We start from the raw sequence: 20,871 nt of genomic DNA, 5'->3' as shown, positions 1-20,871 counted from the left end.
GGGAAATACGGAAATATGAATTAAAGTGGAAATAAACTTGCATAGTTGCATAGTAGGTGAGGTCGAAAAAAGACTCTAGTCCAACCTATGTGTGTGATTATATGCCAGTATAACTTGATTGCAAGGTTCTGTTTAAAACAGGCCCCCTGCAGCTATATGTCATAATGTGCTAGCATGTTAGCACGCTACGGTAGACTTACCTGTCTACACAGCCCTCCAGCTCTGTGGTGTCACGGCTTGGCTTAAACGGACAAGCCGCGATGATGTCACTCCCGCACATGTTGCACTTTAGTCACCTCACCATGGCACACAGATCGGGCTGTGAATGTGGTCAGAGCTGCGCATGCGCAGCTCAGAATACATTACCGTAGTTTGTCGCCATTCCACGAGTGGGTACAGTATATAGAGATATAATGTATCTCTATATACTACATTGTATATAATATCACTATATTGTACATTGTATTATATTATTACTTTGTATTCTACATTGTGTTATAATATACAATGTAGTATATACAGATATACTCTAACACAATGTAGAATACAAAGTAATACTATAACACAATGTAATATATAGTGATCTAATCTAAGACAATGTAGAATACAAAGTAATAATATAACACAATGTAATATATAGGGATCTAATCTAAGACAATGTAGAATACAAAGTAATAATATAACACAATGTAATATATAAGGATATAATATAACACAATGTAATATATAGGGATCTAATCTAAGACAATGTAGAATACAAAGTATCTTTTTTAGTTGGGAACTTTCCCTTCTCCGGTAACTTTTCTCCCCGCAGACTCTCAGTAACCCCTTCCCTCCCGGAGATCTCGGTCCTCCTATGGGCGGGTAGCGGAGGATGGGCAGTGGGCGGGCACAGTAAGGGTTAAGGAATGCGTTCTCGGCTCGCGATCCTCCGTCCAATAGGATGTCTCGGTTCCCTCCCATCCCACACACAGCCATTGGTCTCATGTATGACGGCCTCGCTCGGCTCTCTCCAGACTCTCCCCGGCTGCAGAGGATTGCGGAGCTCGGTGTGCGCTGTACAGGGGAATGCAGAGCTGAGCACAGCGCCCCCCATAGACGGGCGGAGGGGAGATGAATGAGGAGTGATCAGGATGAGAGAGCCCCGATAATAACGCTCCATCTCCGGGGATCCGATCTGCAGGTACGGACGGGGGGAGGAGGAGGCGGGGGTCATCGGACTGCTGGGGGGGGGGGACACGGCAACTTCTGCGGCTGCCGGCTCTGCTCGGTAAAACTTCTCTATGCGGGGCCCTTTAACACTTTCCTGACCGGCGTGAGCTGTGCCTGACCTCAGGGGGTCTATGGGAGGTCTCTGTGCCTGGCATGGGATGGGGGAGGGGCAGTTTCACCTATAACTCAGGATGGGGTCTTCCCAATAACTCGGGGTGTGGGGGCTTCTCTATTATTTGCAATTGGATCTTCCCTATAAAATGGTGATGGGGGGGAGAGTCTTCCATATAAGTTGGGGATGAGGAGAGGTCTTCCATAGGGAATTAGGAGGGGGGTCTTCCCTGTAAGTTGGAGAGGGGGGTCTTCCCTGTAAGTTGGGGAGGGGGGACTTCCCTATAAGATGCGGAGGGGGGTCTTCCCTATAAGTTGGGGATGAGGAGGGGGGGGTCTTCCCTATAAGTTGGGGATGAGGAGGGGGGGGTCTTCCCTATAAGTTGGGGATGAGGAGGGGGGGGTCTTCCCTATAAGTTGGGGATGAGGAGGGGGGGGGTCTTCCCTATAAGTTGGGGATGAGGAGGGGGGGGGTCTTCCCTATAAGTTGGGGATGAGGAGGGGGGGGGTCTTCCCTATAAGTTGGGGATGAGGAGGGGGGGGTCTTCCCTATAAGTTGGGGATGAGGAGGGGGGGGGTCTTCCCTATAAGTTGGGGATGAGGAGGGGGGGGGTCTTCCCTATAAGTTGGGGATGAGGAGGGGGGGGGTCTTCCCTATAAGTTGGGGATGAGGAGGGGGGGGGTCTTCCCTATAAGTTGGGGATGAGGAGGGGGGGGGTCTTCCCTATAAGTTGGGGATGAGGAGGGGGGGGTCTTCCCTATAAGTTGGGGATGAGGAGGGGGGGGGTCTTCCCTATAAGTTGGGGATGAGGAGGGGGGGGTCTTCCCTATAAGTTGGGGATGAGGAGGGGGGGGTCTTCCCTATAAGTTGGGGATGAGGAGGGGGGGGGTCTTCCCTATAAGTTGGGGATGAGGAGGGGGGGGGTCTTCCCTATAAGTTGGGGATGAGGAGGGGGGGGGTCTTCCCTATAAGTTGGGGATGAGGAGGGGGGGGGTCTTCCCTATAAGTTGGGGATGAGGAGGGGGGGGTCTTCCCTATAAGTTGGGGATGAGGAGGGGGGGGGTCTTCCCTATAAGTTGGGGATGAGGAGGGGGGGTCTTCCCTATAAGTTGGGGATGAGGAGGGGGGGGGTCTTCCCTATAAGTTGGGGATGAGGAGGGGGGGGGTCTTCCCTATAAGTTGGGGATGAGGAGGGGGGGTCTTCCCTATAAGTTGGGGATGAGGAGGGGGGGTCTTCCCTATAAGTTGGGGATGAGGAGGGGGGGGGGTCTTCCCTATAAGTTGGGGATGAGGAGGGGGGGTCTTCCCTATAAGTTGGGGATGAGGAGGGGGGGGTCTTCCCTATAAGTTGGGGATGAGGAGGGGGGAGTCTTCCCTATAAGTTGGGGATGAGGAGGGGGGAGTCTTCCCTATAAGTTGGGGATGAGGAGGGGGGAGTCTTCCCTATAAGTTGGGGATGAGGAGGGGGGAGTCTTCCCTATAATTTGGGATGGTGGGTGTTCACTAATATACTTTTCTCTCTGACTTGTGTTTTTATTATTTTGTTCTGGCCATTCTGTCAATATTTATGATGTAAGCGCCTCTATTTATATAAATATGTGATTTGTAGCTGTGAGAGGGTTCAGGTTTAGAAGAGGAAGAAGTAAATCCTGATCTTGTGTTGTACACTGCAAGTCAAACCGTTCTAAAACGATCCATATTTCTTCCCACTTTTGTGTAAAGCGATCGATCTGCCAGCAAATTTATTATCTGCGTTGAACCAAAGAATCTTTTAGAACGACTGTTTTCAAACTGCCACCCACACCAAAACACGAGCGTTCAGTCAAAGACTGATTACCATCGTACTGGTTCATAGGGCTTTCTACTCTCTAATTACTAAACTAGACACAACATGGGGGAAGAAATATATGCTACAGTTACTTTTTTGGGGATTCATATAACATAGAAACCAGCTACGAATTCCTGGACCGTTCATGGATCGGTCCTACATCTGAAATCGCAAGACAAAGCAAAGCAGCACCTATGCTGAATCCCAGATATCACTAATTTATTCTTGAATCGGATGCAGACTCTGCCCAGGTGTTGACGAAACGCATCAGCAGAGTCTGCTTCTTGCAGGGGATGCTCCATTTTTACAATTAACTACTGATGTCTGGGATTCTGTGGTGCGGTTCTACTTTTATTTCTCTTGAGATTTCATATGTGGGATGTATATTCTTTGAGGTCTCTGATGCATTTCGCTGCCTTTTATCTTGTGTCTGCTTTAGAAGGTAGTAATGATCAAATAGAAGGTCCTGTAATTCAGTACTGGGGCAGAAAGTATTTGACTTAACGTTCTACGCACAGATGGCTGTTTAGAGATGGTCGTTCAATATGATTGGTCGGTATAACCCAAATAATACATTTTCTGGCAATTAGATTGCTTTGAATGGAAAAGGGGAAGGACAATCAAATGGTTTCAGGATCGATCGATTTAGCACCATACGCTACAGGGAAAAATGGTTGCACGTTTTCTTAACCCGCCACTGCTGACTCCCAGATATCAATAGTTTATTTTAAAAATGGACTATCTCCCGTAAGAAGCAGATTCTGCACTGATGCGTTTCGCTCGCACTTTAGTCCTTTTTCGTCTGTTCTGTCTTACACAAAGCATAGCAAAATATTTACTTTTAAAAGGGAAGAAAACGTGATCTATTTGCGCCATGCACCAGGATTGGTTTACAAAAAAAGCAGTTTCTAAACCTGTCCAATCCCCTTTCATCTTCTGTTCGATCCTACAGTACATTGGAAATGATTCAGGATCAATTTTTTTTGTAATTGGATCATTTTTAGCCCTCATTCACATTGAATACGGCTTTGAAATTGTGTGACTTCATCTAAAATCACACAATTTCAAAAGCCGCATGTCAGTGTGACTTCAGGTGCAACTTTGATGACTTCTGTGCGGCTTCATGCACAGATGTCTAAGCAAGTCGCACCCGAAATCGCCAAATGTAGTGCAGGAACTACTTTTTCCAATATGATGCAGGACTGCAAAGTTGGCGTTGCACCGATTTGAACAGTGCCATTGCCGACAATTGGATGCGACTTGTCATGCGACTGTGACCTGTCAAATCGCAAGACAAGTCACTCCAATGTGAGTGAGGGCTTATTAAAGACCAGAAGTTTACAAACGTATCCAGACGCTCTCCTCTTCAAATCGGGCCCGTAAAGTAGTAGTCACAAGGCAGTTGATAATTGCTGTTTATATTGGGGAAGGGTAGCGAGATGGTTGATCGGATTATTGCGACAATTGTCGACGATAGGGTGCGAAGTGTCATGCGATTTTTGGCCTGTCAAATCGCACGATCGCTCCAATGTGAACGAGGGCTTAAAGGCAGAAGTTTACAAAGTTATCCAGACGCTTTCATTTTCAAATCTGGCTCCGTAAGTGGTATTTAAAAGGCAGTTGATGGTGGTTTATATTGGGGAGGGGTAGCGACATGGTCGTTCGGATTATTGCGGTGATATTGGTGTGCGTAGCCATTGCAGAATTCTGTTCACCGCTGGTCTTATGTAACCGGTGGGGGGTCTCTCAAAAATAAAAAATCCTGTATGCTGGCAGATATTTGCTGAATGAAATGAGGGGGTATATGTTCTCTCTTCTCTCTTCTTCTCTCTTCTCCTCGCTTCTTCTCGCTTCTTCTCTCTTCTTCTCGCTTCTTCTCTCTCTCCTTTATTTTCTTTAAATATTTTTGATTATTATTAGACTTCAAGAACCAACAACTAGAAGAGTATAAACATAAAAAAATATTTATAATTAGGGTTTCTTTTTTTTGTTTATACTCTTCTAGTTGTTCTTGAATTCTAAGCTCTTACAGTAGTAATAATTTATTATTATAACTAACCTGAAGAGCTTACAATTAGTAGCATAGAACAGTGCTTAACACCTTTTTGAAATAGTCTTAACAGATTGCAAATACTAGTGTAAGGCAAGTTTAGCCAATTTTCGCTAGGTGATATTGAGACCCCGTTGGCCTCGACACCTCGTAATGAGTCAGTTGGCACTCCACAAATCTGTCGGCTCATCCTCCGTATTCCATTACTGACTTGCAGTCGTCTCGTCTTGATTCTCCCATACCTGAGTCTTCCCACTCTGCTTACTAACATTTTAGCAAATCCTTTAGAAAGTGATTGATATCTTGTTCTTGGGTTCAATAAATCAGTGGTTCTCCTCCTCAATCCTCAAGTACCTTCCCAGCAGACCACGTTTTGGGAATTTCTCTTAGATAAAATAGCTGTCCAAAATAGCAAGCCATTGACTCTGATTTAAAGCACCTGTGCAAGATAAAGGAAAACCTGCAAACCTGGCCTGTTTGTGGGTACTTGAGGACAGGGTTGAGAACCACTGCTTTAGTCAAAACATAAAGGAGGTAATGAGGTTGACCAGTGCTACTTTTGTGAATGTGCCGCGGAGCACGAAGTTCCCATGAAGAGGTTAACGCACATCTGACTGTGAGTAAACTGAATTTGTCACTGGCTTGCGGTTAGTTTCTTTTCCCAGCTCCGTCTCTTGAGCCGAGTTGAAATTGCCACGGCTGCAAGTAATTTGATCAGCAGCTGTAAGAGCCCGGCGGCCGCCTCCTCCTCCCCATGCCCAGGCACTACCCTCCCTCCCCAGCTGGCTAACCATCCCGGACTGCCGGGTACCTGTCTAGCGGCTTGGCAAGTCTAAAGACTCTGCATTGTCCTGTGTTCGTTTTGCATTAACGTGCTGGTTTCATGCACTACTGGCTTTTTCTTCTGCAGTGCTGTAGGGAGAATGTTTAACCACAAGAGCCCCTACCCTCGGAGCTCGCAATCTAATCTCCCTTCCGCAGTCATATACATAGCATGCCAATCTGGGCAGCAGCCAGCTTTCCACCAGTGTGCTTTTTAGAGTAAAAGAGAAACCGCTTTAGTCCTGGGTGAGCATTGATTTCAGGACCTCGGCACTGCACGGCAAGAGAGTTAACCACTAAGACACTGGTGTAGTGTTATATGGATAGTCCCGGCTTCTTCTACAGCACTCTACAAACAAAAGGTATACCGGTGCTATAAAACCTCATTAAAGTGTGTTAGAGCAGTTAATTTTTTCATTTTTTTTTTTTTTTTTTTTTTTTGATGGAGGGGAAGGGTTAGGCCAGTCTTTTTCAAACTTTTTAACACAAAAGTACCTATGAAATAACTTTCTGGTTTCGGGAATCCCTGCTAAAAAGAACTATATCTACATGTTGTGATACCTTAGTGTGATGGTCAGTTGCAAGAATGCTCCTTACATTTGCTGTCATTGGGAAGAGTTACCCCCCTTACAGATGGCTAAAATGACCAATGGTCTCAATGTGAACTTGTCTGAGAGGCATAAATCTTCCAGAAACCTCTGGAGGAACCCTAGTTGGGTTAGACGGTGGTGGTCAATGCTCTTGATGTAGAGGGCCTCAAGTGGGGCTTCTGACATTTTTTTTTCAAGGGATGCACATGATATTCAGTGATGGTATTGCTACAGAAGTTTATCAGATATACAGCAGGAGATTGTCAGATTATGGAAAAGCTACAGGAGACAGTTAAACTATGGACGGGCTAAAGGAGAGTGTCAAGAGACTATGGACAGGGTACAGTAGAGAGGGTCAAGTGACTATAGACAGGGTACATTAGATAGGGTCAAGAGACTATGGACAGGGTACAGTAGAGAGGGTCAAGAGACTATGGACAGGGTACAGTAGAGAGAGTCAAGAGACTATGGACAGGGTACAGTAGAGAGAGTCAAGAGACTATGGACAGGGTACAGTAGAGAGAGTCAAGAGACTATGGACAGGGTACAATAGAGAGGGTCAAGAGACTATGGACAGGGTACAGTAGAGAGGGTCAAGAGACTATGGACAGGGTACAGTAGAGAGGGTCAAGAGACTATGGACAGGGTACAGTAGAGAGGGTCAAGAGACTATGGACAGGGTACAGTAGAGAGGGTCAAGAGACTATGGACAGGGTACAGTAGAGAGGGTCAAGAGACTATGGACAGGGTACAGTAGAGAGGGTCAAGGGACTATGGACAGGGTACAGTAGAGAGGGTCAAGGGACTATGGACAGGGTACAGGAGAGAGGGTCAAGGGACTATGGACAGGGTACGGGAGAGAGGGTCAGAAACCATGAACAGGGTACAGGAGAGAGGGTCAGAGACCATGAACAGGGTACAGGAGAGAGGGTCAGAGACCATGAACAGGGTACAGGAGAGAGGGTCAGAGACCATGAACAGGGTACAGGAGAGAGGGTCAGAGACCATGAACAGGGTACAGGAGATGGAAATGCTTCCTTTTGCCTGTAGAAGAGTAATGGCACTATCTCGGGCCCCTGAACTTTTTTTTTTTTTTTTTTTTAAATGTATACTGTTGCTGTCTATTGTGACATCTCAGGAGTCGATTCATGCAGACTTTTAAAGTTTCTGATAAATCTACTGCCAGCCATAGGGATTTCGTGAGCACTGTAGTCAGCAGCTCAAATTTTAAAAATGGAAGCGACTGTGTACATTGACTGTAAAAGTAAAATGTTCACATCTAGTTGGATTCAGGGCACCCCAAGTCCCTTTTTGGGGGCGTTTTACAAAGTGGTTTTAATGAGTTCTTTCTCCTTATGCTGCCTACACTTGCGTCTTCTGTTTTTTTCTTTTTTGAAATTTTTTTTTTTTTTTTTTTTTTTTTTTTATGGGTTTGCAAGCAGAAATTCATAGAGGGTCAAGCAGCAAGGCTCCCTTTGTGTGCCTGATTTATTATATTCAACGTGAGCCGCAGCTGTGACCTTGGAGCGTTTTTTTCCAGCGTCACGATCTTCTCCCGAAATCCGCTTTCCAGCTGTTCTTGCAGAAGCCAAAAAAAAAAAACCATTCCATTTGATGTCACAGTGAGTGGTTTAAAACTCAGGGCTGTGCCTGTAAAACTTCCCAGACGAGTTGCATTTCTTTATTACCGAATACTGAACGTTGGATTATTTTTCTTGTTTTTCTTATTGAACCACATTTTTTTGAGTTCTTAAAGCTTGTTTTGGCCAGGGGTGGATGCAGAGCTTATCAGTGTTGAGCAGAGATAAGGGAACCACCAACTGTTTGAGAATGCTGCAAATTGTTCTGATTAGGAATTGGGGGGGCAGAATGTATCTTTAAGCAGACAGGCCTTCCCTAGTACTGGTTGATGCTATGTCATCCTATTAGCTATCCTGTGGGTGAGATTGCTGTTGTGTCTGTCTGTTTTTTTTTGTTTGTTTGTTTTTTTCTGACTACCTGTTGCTGACCCTGCTCACCTACAACCCCTGTTGCTGGCTCTTTGCTGTCCGCCTAGCTTACCACCTGCCTCAACCTCCTGCTTGGACTCTGATTGCTCTTACCTGCCTTGACCACTACTTTGACACGAACTACTCTCTTGCCTGCCACCTGCCCCTATCCTGTCTCCTTATCAAAGCCACCCTGCTCCTGAGCCCCCTTGGTTGGGCAAACTCCAGAGCTGCAACCTGCTGTCAGCTAGCAGTAAAGTAGCCCAGGGGCCACTAGGGTCACTGGCCTGTTTCTCCTTGTGGGGTGCATCGGTTTATCAAGCAGTCCCCCTAAACTATGTGCCCTATAGTCACCTGCTGGTGGTAACCTGTATCAGAATAGTCCTAAAGCTTGTGTAAGACTGGCTGGCTGGCAGACTTTCCTTCTACTCCAAGACCCTGTCCTCTGGAATGAAACATCACTGAGATCTGTGGAGACTGCATTTTAAGGGCACGCTTACCATGCAACTTGGCTGGCAGTTCTGACCCTTGCCAAGGGTATAAGGCCCATCGTACTCCCTTGTATGACGGGCATTGGGATGGGTGGCTCACACATCAACACAGTGTTTGAGCATGGCGACCCAAACCCTGCGATCAGAGTGTTGCCTGCGTCTGGCTTTGTCTACATTCCTTCTCTAGCTGGGTTCCCTTACTGGAAGAGCAGTTTTAGTTTCAGATAGATCACTGCCTAATGCTGGCCATACACACACAGATTTTGAACAGGCTGAGTGAAATCGAATCAATTCATTTATCCATGCTAAACCGAGTGGTTAAAGGAACCTCCCTTGCCAGCTAATGTATTCAGCAGCTAGAGGGACCTGCAACTGCTAAATACCTGAACAGTGAATGCATCTGATTTCGATACAGTCGCTGTTCTGACGTTCATTTTCCACCGGGTTCCTTTGATCTATTTGAAAAATCCTGTTTTGTTTACATTCGCTTTTCAGAAAATAATCACATTGAAAAACAACCCATTCAGCTTAAAATAGAAATGAAAGGGAAAACCTACCTATCTATCAATACCCTTATTTATTTTTTTTAAGAAGTAATTCCCTCTGTTCACAGCTACATAAGAGCTGGGGGGAGGAGAAGCCACAGCACACTGAACTTTCCATTAAAAGGCTGCGGTGGGGGGGGGGGGGTGTCAAGACAAGTCTGATCATTAGAGGAGGGCAGGCTGAGTTTCCAGCATAGCTAGAGAATTGACCATGGTGTGTTCTCCTGCTTAGTGTGGTCAGTTTTTAAGAAAAGCAGAGGGACGGGGGGCGCCCGGGGCTGAGTCCTGCTTTCTGTGTCGATAAGACACAAAAGCAGGACACGGGAGTGCTTCACGGGGGCACTAGAGAAGAGGAGGAGCCACCAGCGCCACTGAGAGACTGCAGAAGAGGATCGGGGCCACTCTGTGCAAAACCAACTGCACAGTGGAGGTAAGTATGACATGTTTGTTATTTGAAAAAAAAAATTAAAAATTGAGGGTTTAGTAACCTTTAAAATTTCAGCCAATTCGGCAGCAATTGCACCAAATTCAAGCCACGTATTACCAGCCTAAAGTGGTACTTCACCCAAAACGGAAAGTTCTGCTTTTAAGAATCCACCCCCCTCTTAACAATATTGGACTTTTACTTTTTGGGCAGGGGTGCAGGTACCTGCTCCTACTTCTGCTGGAATCCCCACCGTTCACAACCTCTTGGGACACATCACAGGACCCAGGAGGCTGTGGGACCATTCACAAAACACGTGTTCAGTGGGAATCCAGCTGTGAAGCTGCAAGAAGTAACAGCCAGCTTCTCACACATGCTGGGGAACTGAAAAAAGGTGAAGAACCGGCTCGGGTGAGGACGGTGATCGATCCTTGGACAGGCAAATGTCCCTCTTTATGGAAAGTCAGCAGCTACAGTATCTGTAGCTGCTGACATCTATTTTTTTTTTTCCTAGAACCTCCTTTTTAACAAAAACCTCCTTTCAGCTGATGGGCTTCTACAACTGAGACTCTTCTCTGAGGTAGTCTTTATCCTGGCTAAATATGACTAACGTTTTTTATATGTTGTCATTTTATACTGTACACTAATAACACTGATAACACTAATAACTGATGAAGGGCTATGTCTAAATCCTGAAATGTGTTGGTTATGATTGCAATAATCAAATCCTCTTTAAATTGGGAATCATTTGTCAATTTTTTTTTTTTTAACGCTTTAATACCTCAGATAGGAAAAGAGAGCTCACCATGTGCTGTACCTTATTTGAACACATACAATACCATATGCAGATAGCCTAATATCTCAACAAGAGACCACAAAGTGACCAGGACTGGCCACAGAAAAAAAATACATGTAGCTAATGTTGTAATTGCTTGATGTGAGGCTTTTCTGTTGTCTGGGGTTTAAGTGTTTATTGCAATCTGTTTCTCTGGTCACCATGCTAGTTGGAACTGATTTTGGGAAGTTTGGATGAGACACAGGGAGTTTCTACTTTATTTCACAATGTTCCTGAATTTTGGTTGATGCTCCTTTTACTCAGACGTGCTGGTCATGTCGTACTTTCCTCTGTACTTGGAGGTTAAAAGCTTGATCCTCGCTCCACCTAAACTACTTTCAGTTCTGTTTAGTTGCTGACCAGATTGCTCCCATGATGATGTCCAAACGTGACTCTTGCTATTCCTTATGCACATCTATTCTAACAATACCTGTGTATAGAGATTGTTCTAAGCTCAGTATTTTTCTCTCTCTCTCTCTCTCTCTATCTCTTGATCTTTTTGATCTCTCGATCGATCTCTCTCTCCCCAAAGATTGGGCTGAATTCGGACCTGAAACAGACCAAAGGAATAAGAAACCACCAACACTGAGATACAATAAATATATATCTTTTAATATTGTAACATAAAAAGGTGTGTGCAGTCTACACCTTACATGAATACATCAAACAAAAAACAGACCAAAAGACGCACAGGGCTGCTGTGCAATTCGCATCGGAGCTCCCGCGGAGATATGTGAACAGGCTCCATAGAGAGCCGGCCACAATCTCCTGCTATGTGAAGAAACCCGCATCCAATTTGCAAAAGTGTGAACCCAGCCTTATATCAGCAATCTGTACATAGCTGTGAAAACTCTGTGTAAAAATCAGCTTTACCTTCAGAGTCCAGAGAGGCATGACATTTTTCTTTTGGCTGTACTGTCGGGGATCGCTAGAGAACTGTTATGTGGGAGAGGTAGCAAAAAAGTCACTAAAAGAGACCTCTGTGTTCAGGTGCTGGTAGATGGGATAGCATAAAAAATATCAACGATCACATTAAATCTCTCACTGAGTCCACTGGCGTGATATTAACAGAATTTCTACCCCACTGGGTTCATTTTTTTTTTTTTTTTTTTTTTGGTGTGCCAACTTTGATGGTATTTTCTTGTCTTTTTGAAATTGGTGCCATGGAGATATCACAGTATGAGCTACACTAATGTATATAGCCAACATTTTTGTGGACACCTGACCCTCATAAATATGAACTTGCTGAACATTCCATTCAAAGCCTACAGCATTAATATGGAGTTGGATCCCCTTTTTTGGGCCATGTAGCCTCCACTCCTCTACGAAGACTTTCCACCAGATTTTGGTGTGTCTGGGAATTTGTGGCCATTCACCTAAAAGGGCACTTGTGAGATCAGGCACTGATGTAGGATGAGTAGACCTGGCTTATAGTCGGCATTCCACTTAATCTCAAAGGTTTTCAGTAGGGTGTCGAGGTTGGGGCTCTGTGCAGGGCACTCAAGTTCCTCCCACGGCAAACTCGCCCGGTCATGTCTTCATGGAGCTGGCGTTCTACACAGGGGTATTGTAATGCTAAGACAGAAAATGGCCTCCATAAAGTAGAATTAATAGAGCCCTTTACTGCCCAAACCTTCGATAATTGGAGGGTGGAGGGATGTCCACATAAACCTGACCATATATAGGTAGGTGTGATGCTTGGGTGTCTACAATATTTTGCCTTTTTTGGCAGCGGTCCCCAACTTTTCTGACACCAGGGACTGGTTTGTGGAAGACAAATTTTCCACGGGGGGAGGGTTTGGGATGATTTAAGCGCCACCTCAGATCAGGCATTCGATTTCTCAGGTTGTAATTAAGCGTCTGATGTGAAATGCATCAATTGCATTTTTTCTGTTATGCTTATGTGGCTGTCAAGATTTTAACTTTTTTAAATTAATTAAAAAAAAAAAAAAAAATCTAACTTTTATCATCAGGTGTGCGGCCATCCACCTCCTATTTTCTTAAGTGTTCCTCAGGACGAGCCCAACCTGAACCCTGTTCTCTCATGGCATTTATAGTATAGGACAAACCTGGAGTGTATATATATATATATATATTATTTTTTTTTTTTTTTTTTTTCTTCATTGAATTCTCATAAGTCACATGCACAGTTTACAGCAGAGTTCACTCTCATATGAGAGTCTAATGCTACTGCTAAAATAGACTGGAGGTGGACCTCAGGCGGTAATGCGAGCGATAAGGAGCGGCTGTAAATACAGATGAAGCTTTGCTCGCTGATCACCTCTGGCTGTGCGGCCCAGTTCCTAACAGACCAGTACCATTCCGGGGATTTGGGGACCTCTAAATTATAGTATATAGGAGACTAAACCGTTACTAACCGAAAACGGGAGGGAGGCTAGGAGTCCAAAGCCAGCCATAGACACTTTGAATCTCAGTCAGTTCAGCAGGAACCAGTCAAGCTTTAAACAATGTATGGGCAGATTGCACGTACCAAAGTTGATTGGGCACAAGCAGCCTGTCGGATTTTTACATGCGATGATTGCTAGCGGCTGTTATAGCCACTAGCCATAATCGCTGTGTTCTCCCGACAGGGATGGCTTTTTCGCCTTACCGACCCCGCTGGGAGAACACAATGGCTCTGTGGGATGGATCTAACGGTGTTGATGGGGAAATCGAGCAATTTACTTTCCTGCAACCCATGGTTGCAGGACAGAAATGAACTCTGTCTATGGCTGACCTAACCTCTTATGGTGCCTGCTGTGAGGATTACTTTTGCCTGTGCTGTATCCAATTGGATTGTTCGGTGCTATTGATGACCACTCTTAAAGATTCTAGGGCAGTGCTACAAGGCGGGGATCAAGCCTGCATACTTAAGGAACGTGATCCCCCTACTCTTCAAAATTATGTAATTTTTTATTTTATTTTTTTTTTCCTGTCTTAACTCTCGTGTTTTCTAGCTTTCTTGTGCAAAGATTTGCAAAATATACCAGTAAGGTTTAAAAAAAACTAAAAATCTCCTAAGAACTACTATGTTGCAAGGCTTGGGTAATGTATGGTGTGTTGGACTGGATAGGGCCATGTGATCTTGTTTATACTGTGCAGAACGTGTTAAGCGATCGGTCTGACAGGCCACTCCCTGATTAGCTTAGAGGAAATCTCATGACAATTTACTTAGATTCTGGCCAGATTCGGAACACTAGTTAAACCTCAAGACTGTTTGTTTTTTTTGTTTTTGTTTTTTTTTTTTAACTTAAAGTGAAACAGTTTCATTTTTTTATTTCTGAGTTATGTTTTTAGCTGATCGAATCCCTGATGTTGCAAGAAAAGAGCATGTACTGAAATCTGTAACCTCTCGCTCACCTCCTTCCAATAAATAGTAATTATTTTGCTGTCTCTGAGGGAAATACATTCTGCATCACAACAAGCAGGCCGATAGTTAAATCCAAAATCTTTATCTACCATGCCTTGCAAAAGTATTCACCCCCCTTGGCTTTTTACCTATTTTGTTTCATGACAGCCTTTAGTTCAGTGTTTTAATCTGAATTATATGTGATGGATCAGAACACAATAGTCTAAGTTGGTGAAGGAAAATTAGAAAAATATATACATAAAACAATTTTTCAGAAATAAAAAAAACTTAATTTGCATGTCGTTTGTATTCACCCCCTTTGTATTGAAGCCCATAAAAAGCTCTGATGCAACCAATTACCTTCAAAAGTCACATAATTAGTGAAATGATGTCCACCTGTGTGCAATCTAAGTGTCACATGATCTGTCATTACATATACACACCTATTTGAAAGGCCCCAGAGGCTGCAACACCTAAGCAAGAGGCACCACAAACCAAACACTGCCATGAAGACCAAGGAACTCTCCAAACAAGTAAGGGACAATGTTGTTGAGAAGTACAAGTCAGGGTTAGGTTATAAAAAATATCCAAATCTTTGATCTCTAGGAGCACCATCAAATCTATCATAACCAAATGGAAAGAACATGGCACAACAGCAAACCTGCCAAGAGACGGCCGCACACCAAAACTCATGGACCGGGCAAGGAGGGCATTAATCAGAGAGGAGCACAGAGACCTAAGGTAACCCTGGAGGATCTGCAGAGTTTTACAGCAGAGACTGGAGTATCTGTACATAGGACGGTAATAAGCTGTACGCTCCATAGAGTTGGGTTTTATGGCAGAGTGTATAGAAGAAAGCCATGACTTTCAGCAAAAACCAAAATGTCCCAAAATGTATGGAGGAAGGTGCTCTGGTCTGATGAGACTACAATTGAACTTTTTGGCCATCAAAGAAAACGCTATGTCTGGTGCAAACCCAACACATCACATCACCCAAAGAACACGGGACTGGGAAACTGGTCAGAGTTGAGGTAAAGATGGATGGTGCTAAATACAGGGATATTCTTGAGCAAAACCTGTACCACTCTGTGTGTGATTTGTGGCTAGGACGGAGGTTCACCTTCCAGCAGGACAATGACCCCAAACACACTGCTAAAGCAACACTTGAATGGTTTAAGGGGAAACATGTAAATGTGTTGGAATGGCCTAGTCAAAGCCCAGACCTCAATCCAATAGAAAATCTGTGGTCAGACTTAAAGATTGCTGTTCACAAGCGCAAACCAACCAACTTGAAAGAGCTGGAGCAGTTTTGCAAGGAGGAATGGGCAAAAATCCCAGTGGTAAGATGTGGCAAGATCATGGAGACCTAAACAAAGCAACTTGGAGCTGTGATAGAGGCAAAAGGTGGCTCTACAAAGTATTGACTTTAGGAGGGTGAATAGTTAAGCACATTGACTTTTTCTGTTATCATGTCCTATTTGTTGTTTTATTCACAATAAAAAAAAAAAAAATCTTCAAAGTTGTAAATTAAATGATGCAAATCCTCAAACAATCCATGTTAATTCCAGGTTGTGAGGCAACAAAACACAAAAAAATGCCAAGGGGGGTGAATACTTTTGAAGGCACTTTACGTATCTTATCTGTCAAGTGATTTGACCGCTTGGTAGTAGCAAGAACCATTGGGCAACCAGCAGTTTCAGAAGGAGGTCAACTGTGACCAATTGCATTTTTTTTCCATCCCAATACAGATTATTAGTATTTATTATTTTTTATATAGCGTCAAAAGTTTGTGCAGTGCTTTACAACAGGGCAAACAGTTCAGTTACAATACAGGAGGAATCAGAGGGCCCTGATTTTTTTTTTTTTTCTTTTTTTTTTCTTGCCGAGCCTTATGTTCTAATTAATGACCTAGTCGACCTTTTATGAAAAAAAAAAAATGCTTACACAAATGGAACAATGATAAAGGAAAAAGTCATTTTTATTATATTTTTGTATTCAGGCCTGCAGAGCATTGTTTATCCCCAGCCCCAGGTCCATACTAGCTATAGACCTTCTGTTATGAGGCTGGAGGAAGTTCTGAATGACCTACAGTTGGCAGTGCCAGGACATTGTCATCTAGCGGCCAAGGCTGCACCCCATCTCCCGCTGCTTGTACATGTCATAGATGGACGTACCGCCATCTTGCTCTGGGCATGCCCATTCTCGCCCCCCAACGTACTCCGGCTGCCCACAGTTGGCATGGACTGTGCATGCATAGGCTGGAGATGGGTGGATGGTTACCCAATCATAGTGTGTTTTTTGTGTCTGCTGTGGGCGGTTGGGATGAAGGGGGTAGAGAGTGGGAACGTTGGTGGTAAGCCATGGGTGCTCAACCTGTGGCCCTTCAGCTGTTGCGGAACTACAAGTACCATCATGCCCCTGCCTTTGGGAGTCATGCTTGTGACTGTCAGCCTTGCAATGCCTCATGGGACTTTGTAGTTTTGCAACAGCTGGAGGGCCACAGGTTGAGCACCCATGTGGTATGCAGTAGTTGTTAGAGCCCAGAAGAAGGGAGGCCATTGTTTGCTAGTTGCCCACAACTGATCTGGAGAATGCATGCAATGGGGTGCCTGCTAAGCACCCCTCTTCACATTTTGGGCAAGGGTGGGCAAGGGTGTTGTGCCTGGGTTGATTGCCCCTCCTGCCCCCTCCTTCACAGCCCTGCTTGTAGTGTTAGATCCTGGAAGTCATCATCATTTCTTTATGCAGTAAGACATCTATGCACAGCACAGTATGTCGGGTTCTTATTGAAGTGCATCAAAGAAGGTTGTGCGCATTGAGTGGCAGCATCGGTGGATTATCGCTTCAGCCTGTGTCTGCACTTGTGCATTCCAGGCAGTGCTTACATTTCAGCACTAAACGGCTGAGCTTCGCTGATATTGTTGTGAGTGATCGTGGGCAGAGTGATGGGTTACAGTGTCCTGCTGTATAACCTTGTAGAGGTCGGAGGTTCATTGATTACCGGCAGGGAATGCACCAAGGTGACTTGTAGCCTCTGTGGGAGGTTCAGTAGAGGATGAGTGTTTTCACCGCTGCCCTTTAAAGCCAATCAAAGTCACAGTTTTGCGACCTCTAATATTGGTACTTCCAATATTCATTATCCTAGTCCTACCTCCACTTTCCTGTTGCAGAGACACTTTCAGTGGCAATGGTCCACAAGGACGCATTAAGAGGGGAGATCTCCCCAGTGGGGGGACAGCTGGAGCGCCCTGATCGGGATTCTACAGCTTGTACAAGTCGCCCGAAGCTCAAAAAAATATTTTTTTCTCTGTATATCTTTAAAACCCAGGTTTGTGGCATACAGATACCAGTGGGGTGCCGGGTATTGGAACGGCTGACGACGGGGCCAGTGCTGGGTATTGGAACGGCCGACGACGGGGCCAGTGCCGGGAGGTTTGGCCGACGACGGGGCCAGTGCCGGGAGGTTTGGCCGACGACGGGGCCAGTGCCGGGAGGTTGGCTGTTGTGTTAATCCAACTTCTTCAGTCTGCATTGCAATATGTTGCAAAAAAATGAAGCAGTGCCAACATTTTTGGGCATTGAGGTTTGAAAATGCGCTGCTGTTGTGCGGCCTTCTGGGAGTGTTGAGGGTTGCAATTCTGCAGTGATGGCAGAACTTTCCAAGCTCTGCCATCACTGCCTTTTTTTTTTTTTTTTTTTAAGCAATGGACAGCCCATTGAAGGTTAAAACAAAACCACCAAAAAAAAAAACTTTATGTAATATTCATCTTCATTCTAGAGATCTCCCTGCAGTAGTTCTTTTTTTCTTCGTTCTTTTTTTTCTTCGTTCTTCTTTTTTTTCTTCGTTCTTCTTTTTTTTTCTTCGTTCTTTTTTTCTTTTACTTTTCTTCTTTACCTTTTTTCTTCTTCTTCTTTACTCTTTTTTTTCTTCTTCTTTACTCTTTTTTTTTCTTCTTCTTCTTTACTCCTTTTTCTTACTCTTTTTTTTTTCTTTCTCTCTTTCTCTCTTTCTCTCTTTCTCTCTTTCCTCAGTCCGTTGGCCAACATCAATAAACAAACTTCCTTTTAATCCCTGGTCGTCCTACACCAGTGATGGCGAACCTTAGCACCCCAGATGTTTTGGAACTACATTTCCCATGATGCTCAACTACACTGCAAAGTGCATGAGCACCATGGGAAATGTAGTTCCAAAACATCTGGGGTGCCAAGGTTCATCATCACCGTCCTAGACTGACGCACAGTGATCAGCTCATCTATCTGTCGCTCTGCTTTCTTCTTCTATCAGCATGCTCCTTGTCAGCACATTAACTGATTAGCTCCTTGTTCGGCTTCTTTCTCTCCTAGCCTGAGTTCTGCTGTACAAGGACGGCAAGAGGCTGATGCTGGGTCAGTATATGTGTGTGTGTGTATATAATTTAAATCTATTTAACAATGTATTAATGATTACAAAGTTGTTGGGTTCAGACACTGGTAGCGGGCTGTGGGAAGGGGGTATGGTCCTCGGTTACATGCCGTACCTCCCTGATCCCTCCTGTCAATGGCCTCTGTTGAATGTGGCTGTGCCCTGACAATGGCTGAGTGTCTCGCAGGCTCCAGTCTTGGCTGGCTCCATCCTCGGGCTGGGAGAACGCGTGGGTCAGAATACTAAACATCTCCCGCTGTTTACTGGCCTATTCAGCCCTGCGCTCTTGTTTTTATGGTGGCCAACAAGTTGTAAAACTGTTGCAATTGTTAACTAGCCTGCAGGGGATGTGTAATATCCCGGCTCTTGATGTGGTGGAGATGTGTGCCTCTCGAATGCAACTTCCTTCCCAGTCAACTAATGAGCTGTAGGTTATTCTGTGACTTCGATTCGCTTTACAATTCGGCAACAAAACCCGAAAGTGGGGTCCGTCCTTCCTATCCGCCTTCAGCCATAGTAACTCCATTGTTCTTGTCACCTTAAAGCTGAACTCCGGGCAAACAGATGTAATGCTTGGAGTGGTGAGCTTTTTCGCCTGCCGGAGAATTTTGTACTCCTGTCCATCCAGTCCTGAGATTTACCGAGCTCCGCCGTGCAGTACAACCCTGTCTAGCAGGGCAGGAGATCTGATTTCTCTCTGCTACAGTTTACTAAAAGTGATTTTAAAAGTTATTGTAAATTATCACCTTGTAAAACAACCAATTTAGTTTAAAATAGAAATGAAAGGCAAAACCTTTTTGTGTGTGTGTCTATAGATAGATATAATAATATAAATATATATTTTTAAAAAAATGATTACCCCCCCCCCCCTCTTCTTTTTTTTTTTTTTTTTTTTTTTTTTTTTTTTTAAGTGATCCCATTCCCTTAGTTCTCAACTGCATAAGAGCTGGGGGAGGAGAAACAGCAGAACACTGAGCTTCTCAATGAATAACTGTGTGGGGGAGAGGAGAGAATCATTGGAGGAGAGCACCCTGAGTTCCCAGCATAGCTAGAGAACTGACCACTCTGTGCTCTTCTGCTTAGTGTGGTCAGTTTTTAATAGGTAAGCAAGGGGACTGGCAGGAACACCGGAACACCAGGGATTTCTCATACAAGTACCTGGTACAGCAGATGCATATCAGGAATACGACGTGTTGGGGTAACAAACACTTTAAGCCGGCAATACATGGATTGAAATTCGAGCGATTCAGCAGGGGACCGGCTGAATTTTAGTCCATGTATGGGCAACTGAGGTTGTAGGGAAGTCAAACTACCAATTCACTGCTGTAAGCCTCCCTGTCGGATTCTCCCAACTCCATCAGTGATTTCCGACAGCTGGGGAGTCTCTCTGCTGCCCAAATGCTCAGCAGGGAGGTTTCCCTTATCTACCATCAGGGGTATTGAGTCAGCTGTTTTTGTCCAATCTGCCAATTGAATGAAAGAAACTGACTCCTCTGTGGGCTGCTTTACAGGTCTTGTTTCTCCCCCGGCCTGTGATTGGACATTGAAAAGAGAAGCAGCAGACTGATTAGCTCACCTCTGTCACTCTGCTCTCTCCTCCTATCAGCATGCTCCTTGCATTGCAGTATACCTGATTTGGGTCTTTCTGCTGCTTCCCCCTCCCCCAGTCTGAGCTCTGCTGTACAGGGACCGCAAAGGGCTAATACTAGGTCATGTCCTGACACTTATAAAAAAAAAAATTAAAAAATATAAAAAAAAAAAAAAAAAAAGACGGCATGCTGAAATTATATTCTGTAGAGCTCAGTGAGGAGAGCTCTGAAAGCTGATTGGAGGGAAGGGACACACCCCCCTCAACGTGAACCATTTTTCTCTTTTTTTTTTTTCACCAAGAGAAAAATGGTTCCCGTTGAGGGGGGTGTGTCAGCTTTCAGAGCTCTCATCACTGAGCTCTACAGAGTATAATTTCAGCATGCCGTCCTTTTTTTTTTTTTTTTTTTTTTTTTTTTTTTTTCTTTGACAGCTCAGACAAGCTTTATAAATTCTGGACAGATATAGAGAAGAGTGCAGATAAACGGGTACAACTTATGTAGGAGGATTTGTTTAATCTCTGTGTATCAGTCACTTCACTGGATATATGTGAGGGTTTACATCCACTTTAAATAAGTTCACATTTTTCCTCCTTTGTTTCATCTCCGTGCTGCTGATCTCTCATTCCAGTGTCGG

The 20,871-nt window shown here is 44.4% G+C and overlaps 1 protein-coding gene across 4 annotated transcripts in view; it reads left to right on the top strand.

The window, feature by feature from the left end:
- Nucleotides 1-956: 956 nt before the first annotated feature.
- TSKU (tsukushi, small leucine rich proteoglycan) overlaps nt 957-20,871 on the top strand; it is a 57,119-nt gene continuing 37,204 nt past the window's right edge. Inside the window, exons 1-2 of one of the 4 annotated variants that reach the window (XR_012241455.1) lie at nt 957-1,183; nt 18,591-18,632. Coding sequence is in view for 2 of the 4 variants with exons in the window: in XM_073612858.1 (XP_073468959.1) it covers nt 6,344-6,386 (43 nt within the window). In the remaining 2 variants the exon portion in view is untranslated. Of the gene's footprint in view, nt 1,184-6,273; nt 6,387-18,590; nt 18,633-20,871 lie in introns of those variants that run through there. The other 3 variants (XM_073612859.1, XM_073612860.1, XM_073612858.1) reach the window with 3 other exon arrangements.

This window comes from Aquarana catesbeiana, linkage group LG02 (genome assembly GCF_042186555.1).
Source record: "Aquarana catesbeiana isolate 2022-GZ linkage group LG02, ASM4218655v1, whole genome shotgun sequence".
Taxonomy (NCBI): Eukaryota; Metazoa; Chordata; class Amphibia; order Anura; family Ranidae; genus Aquarana; species Aquarana catesbeiana.
This window is presented reverse-complemented; position numbering and strand designations above follow the sequence as displayed.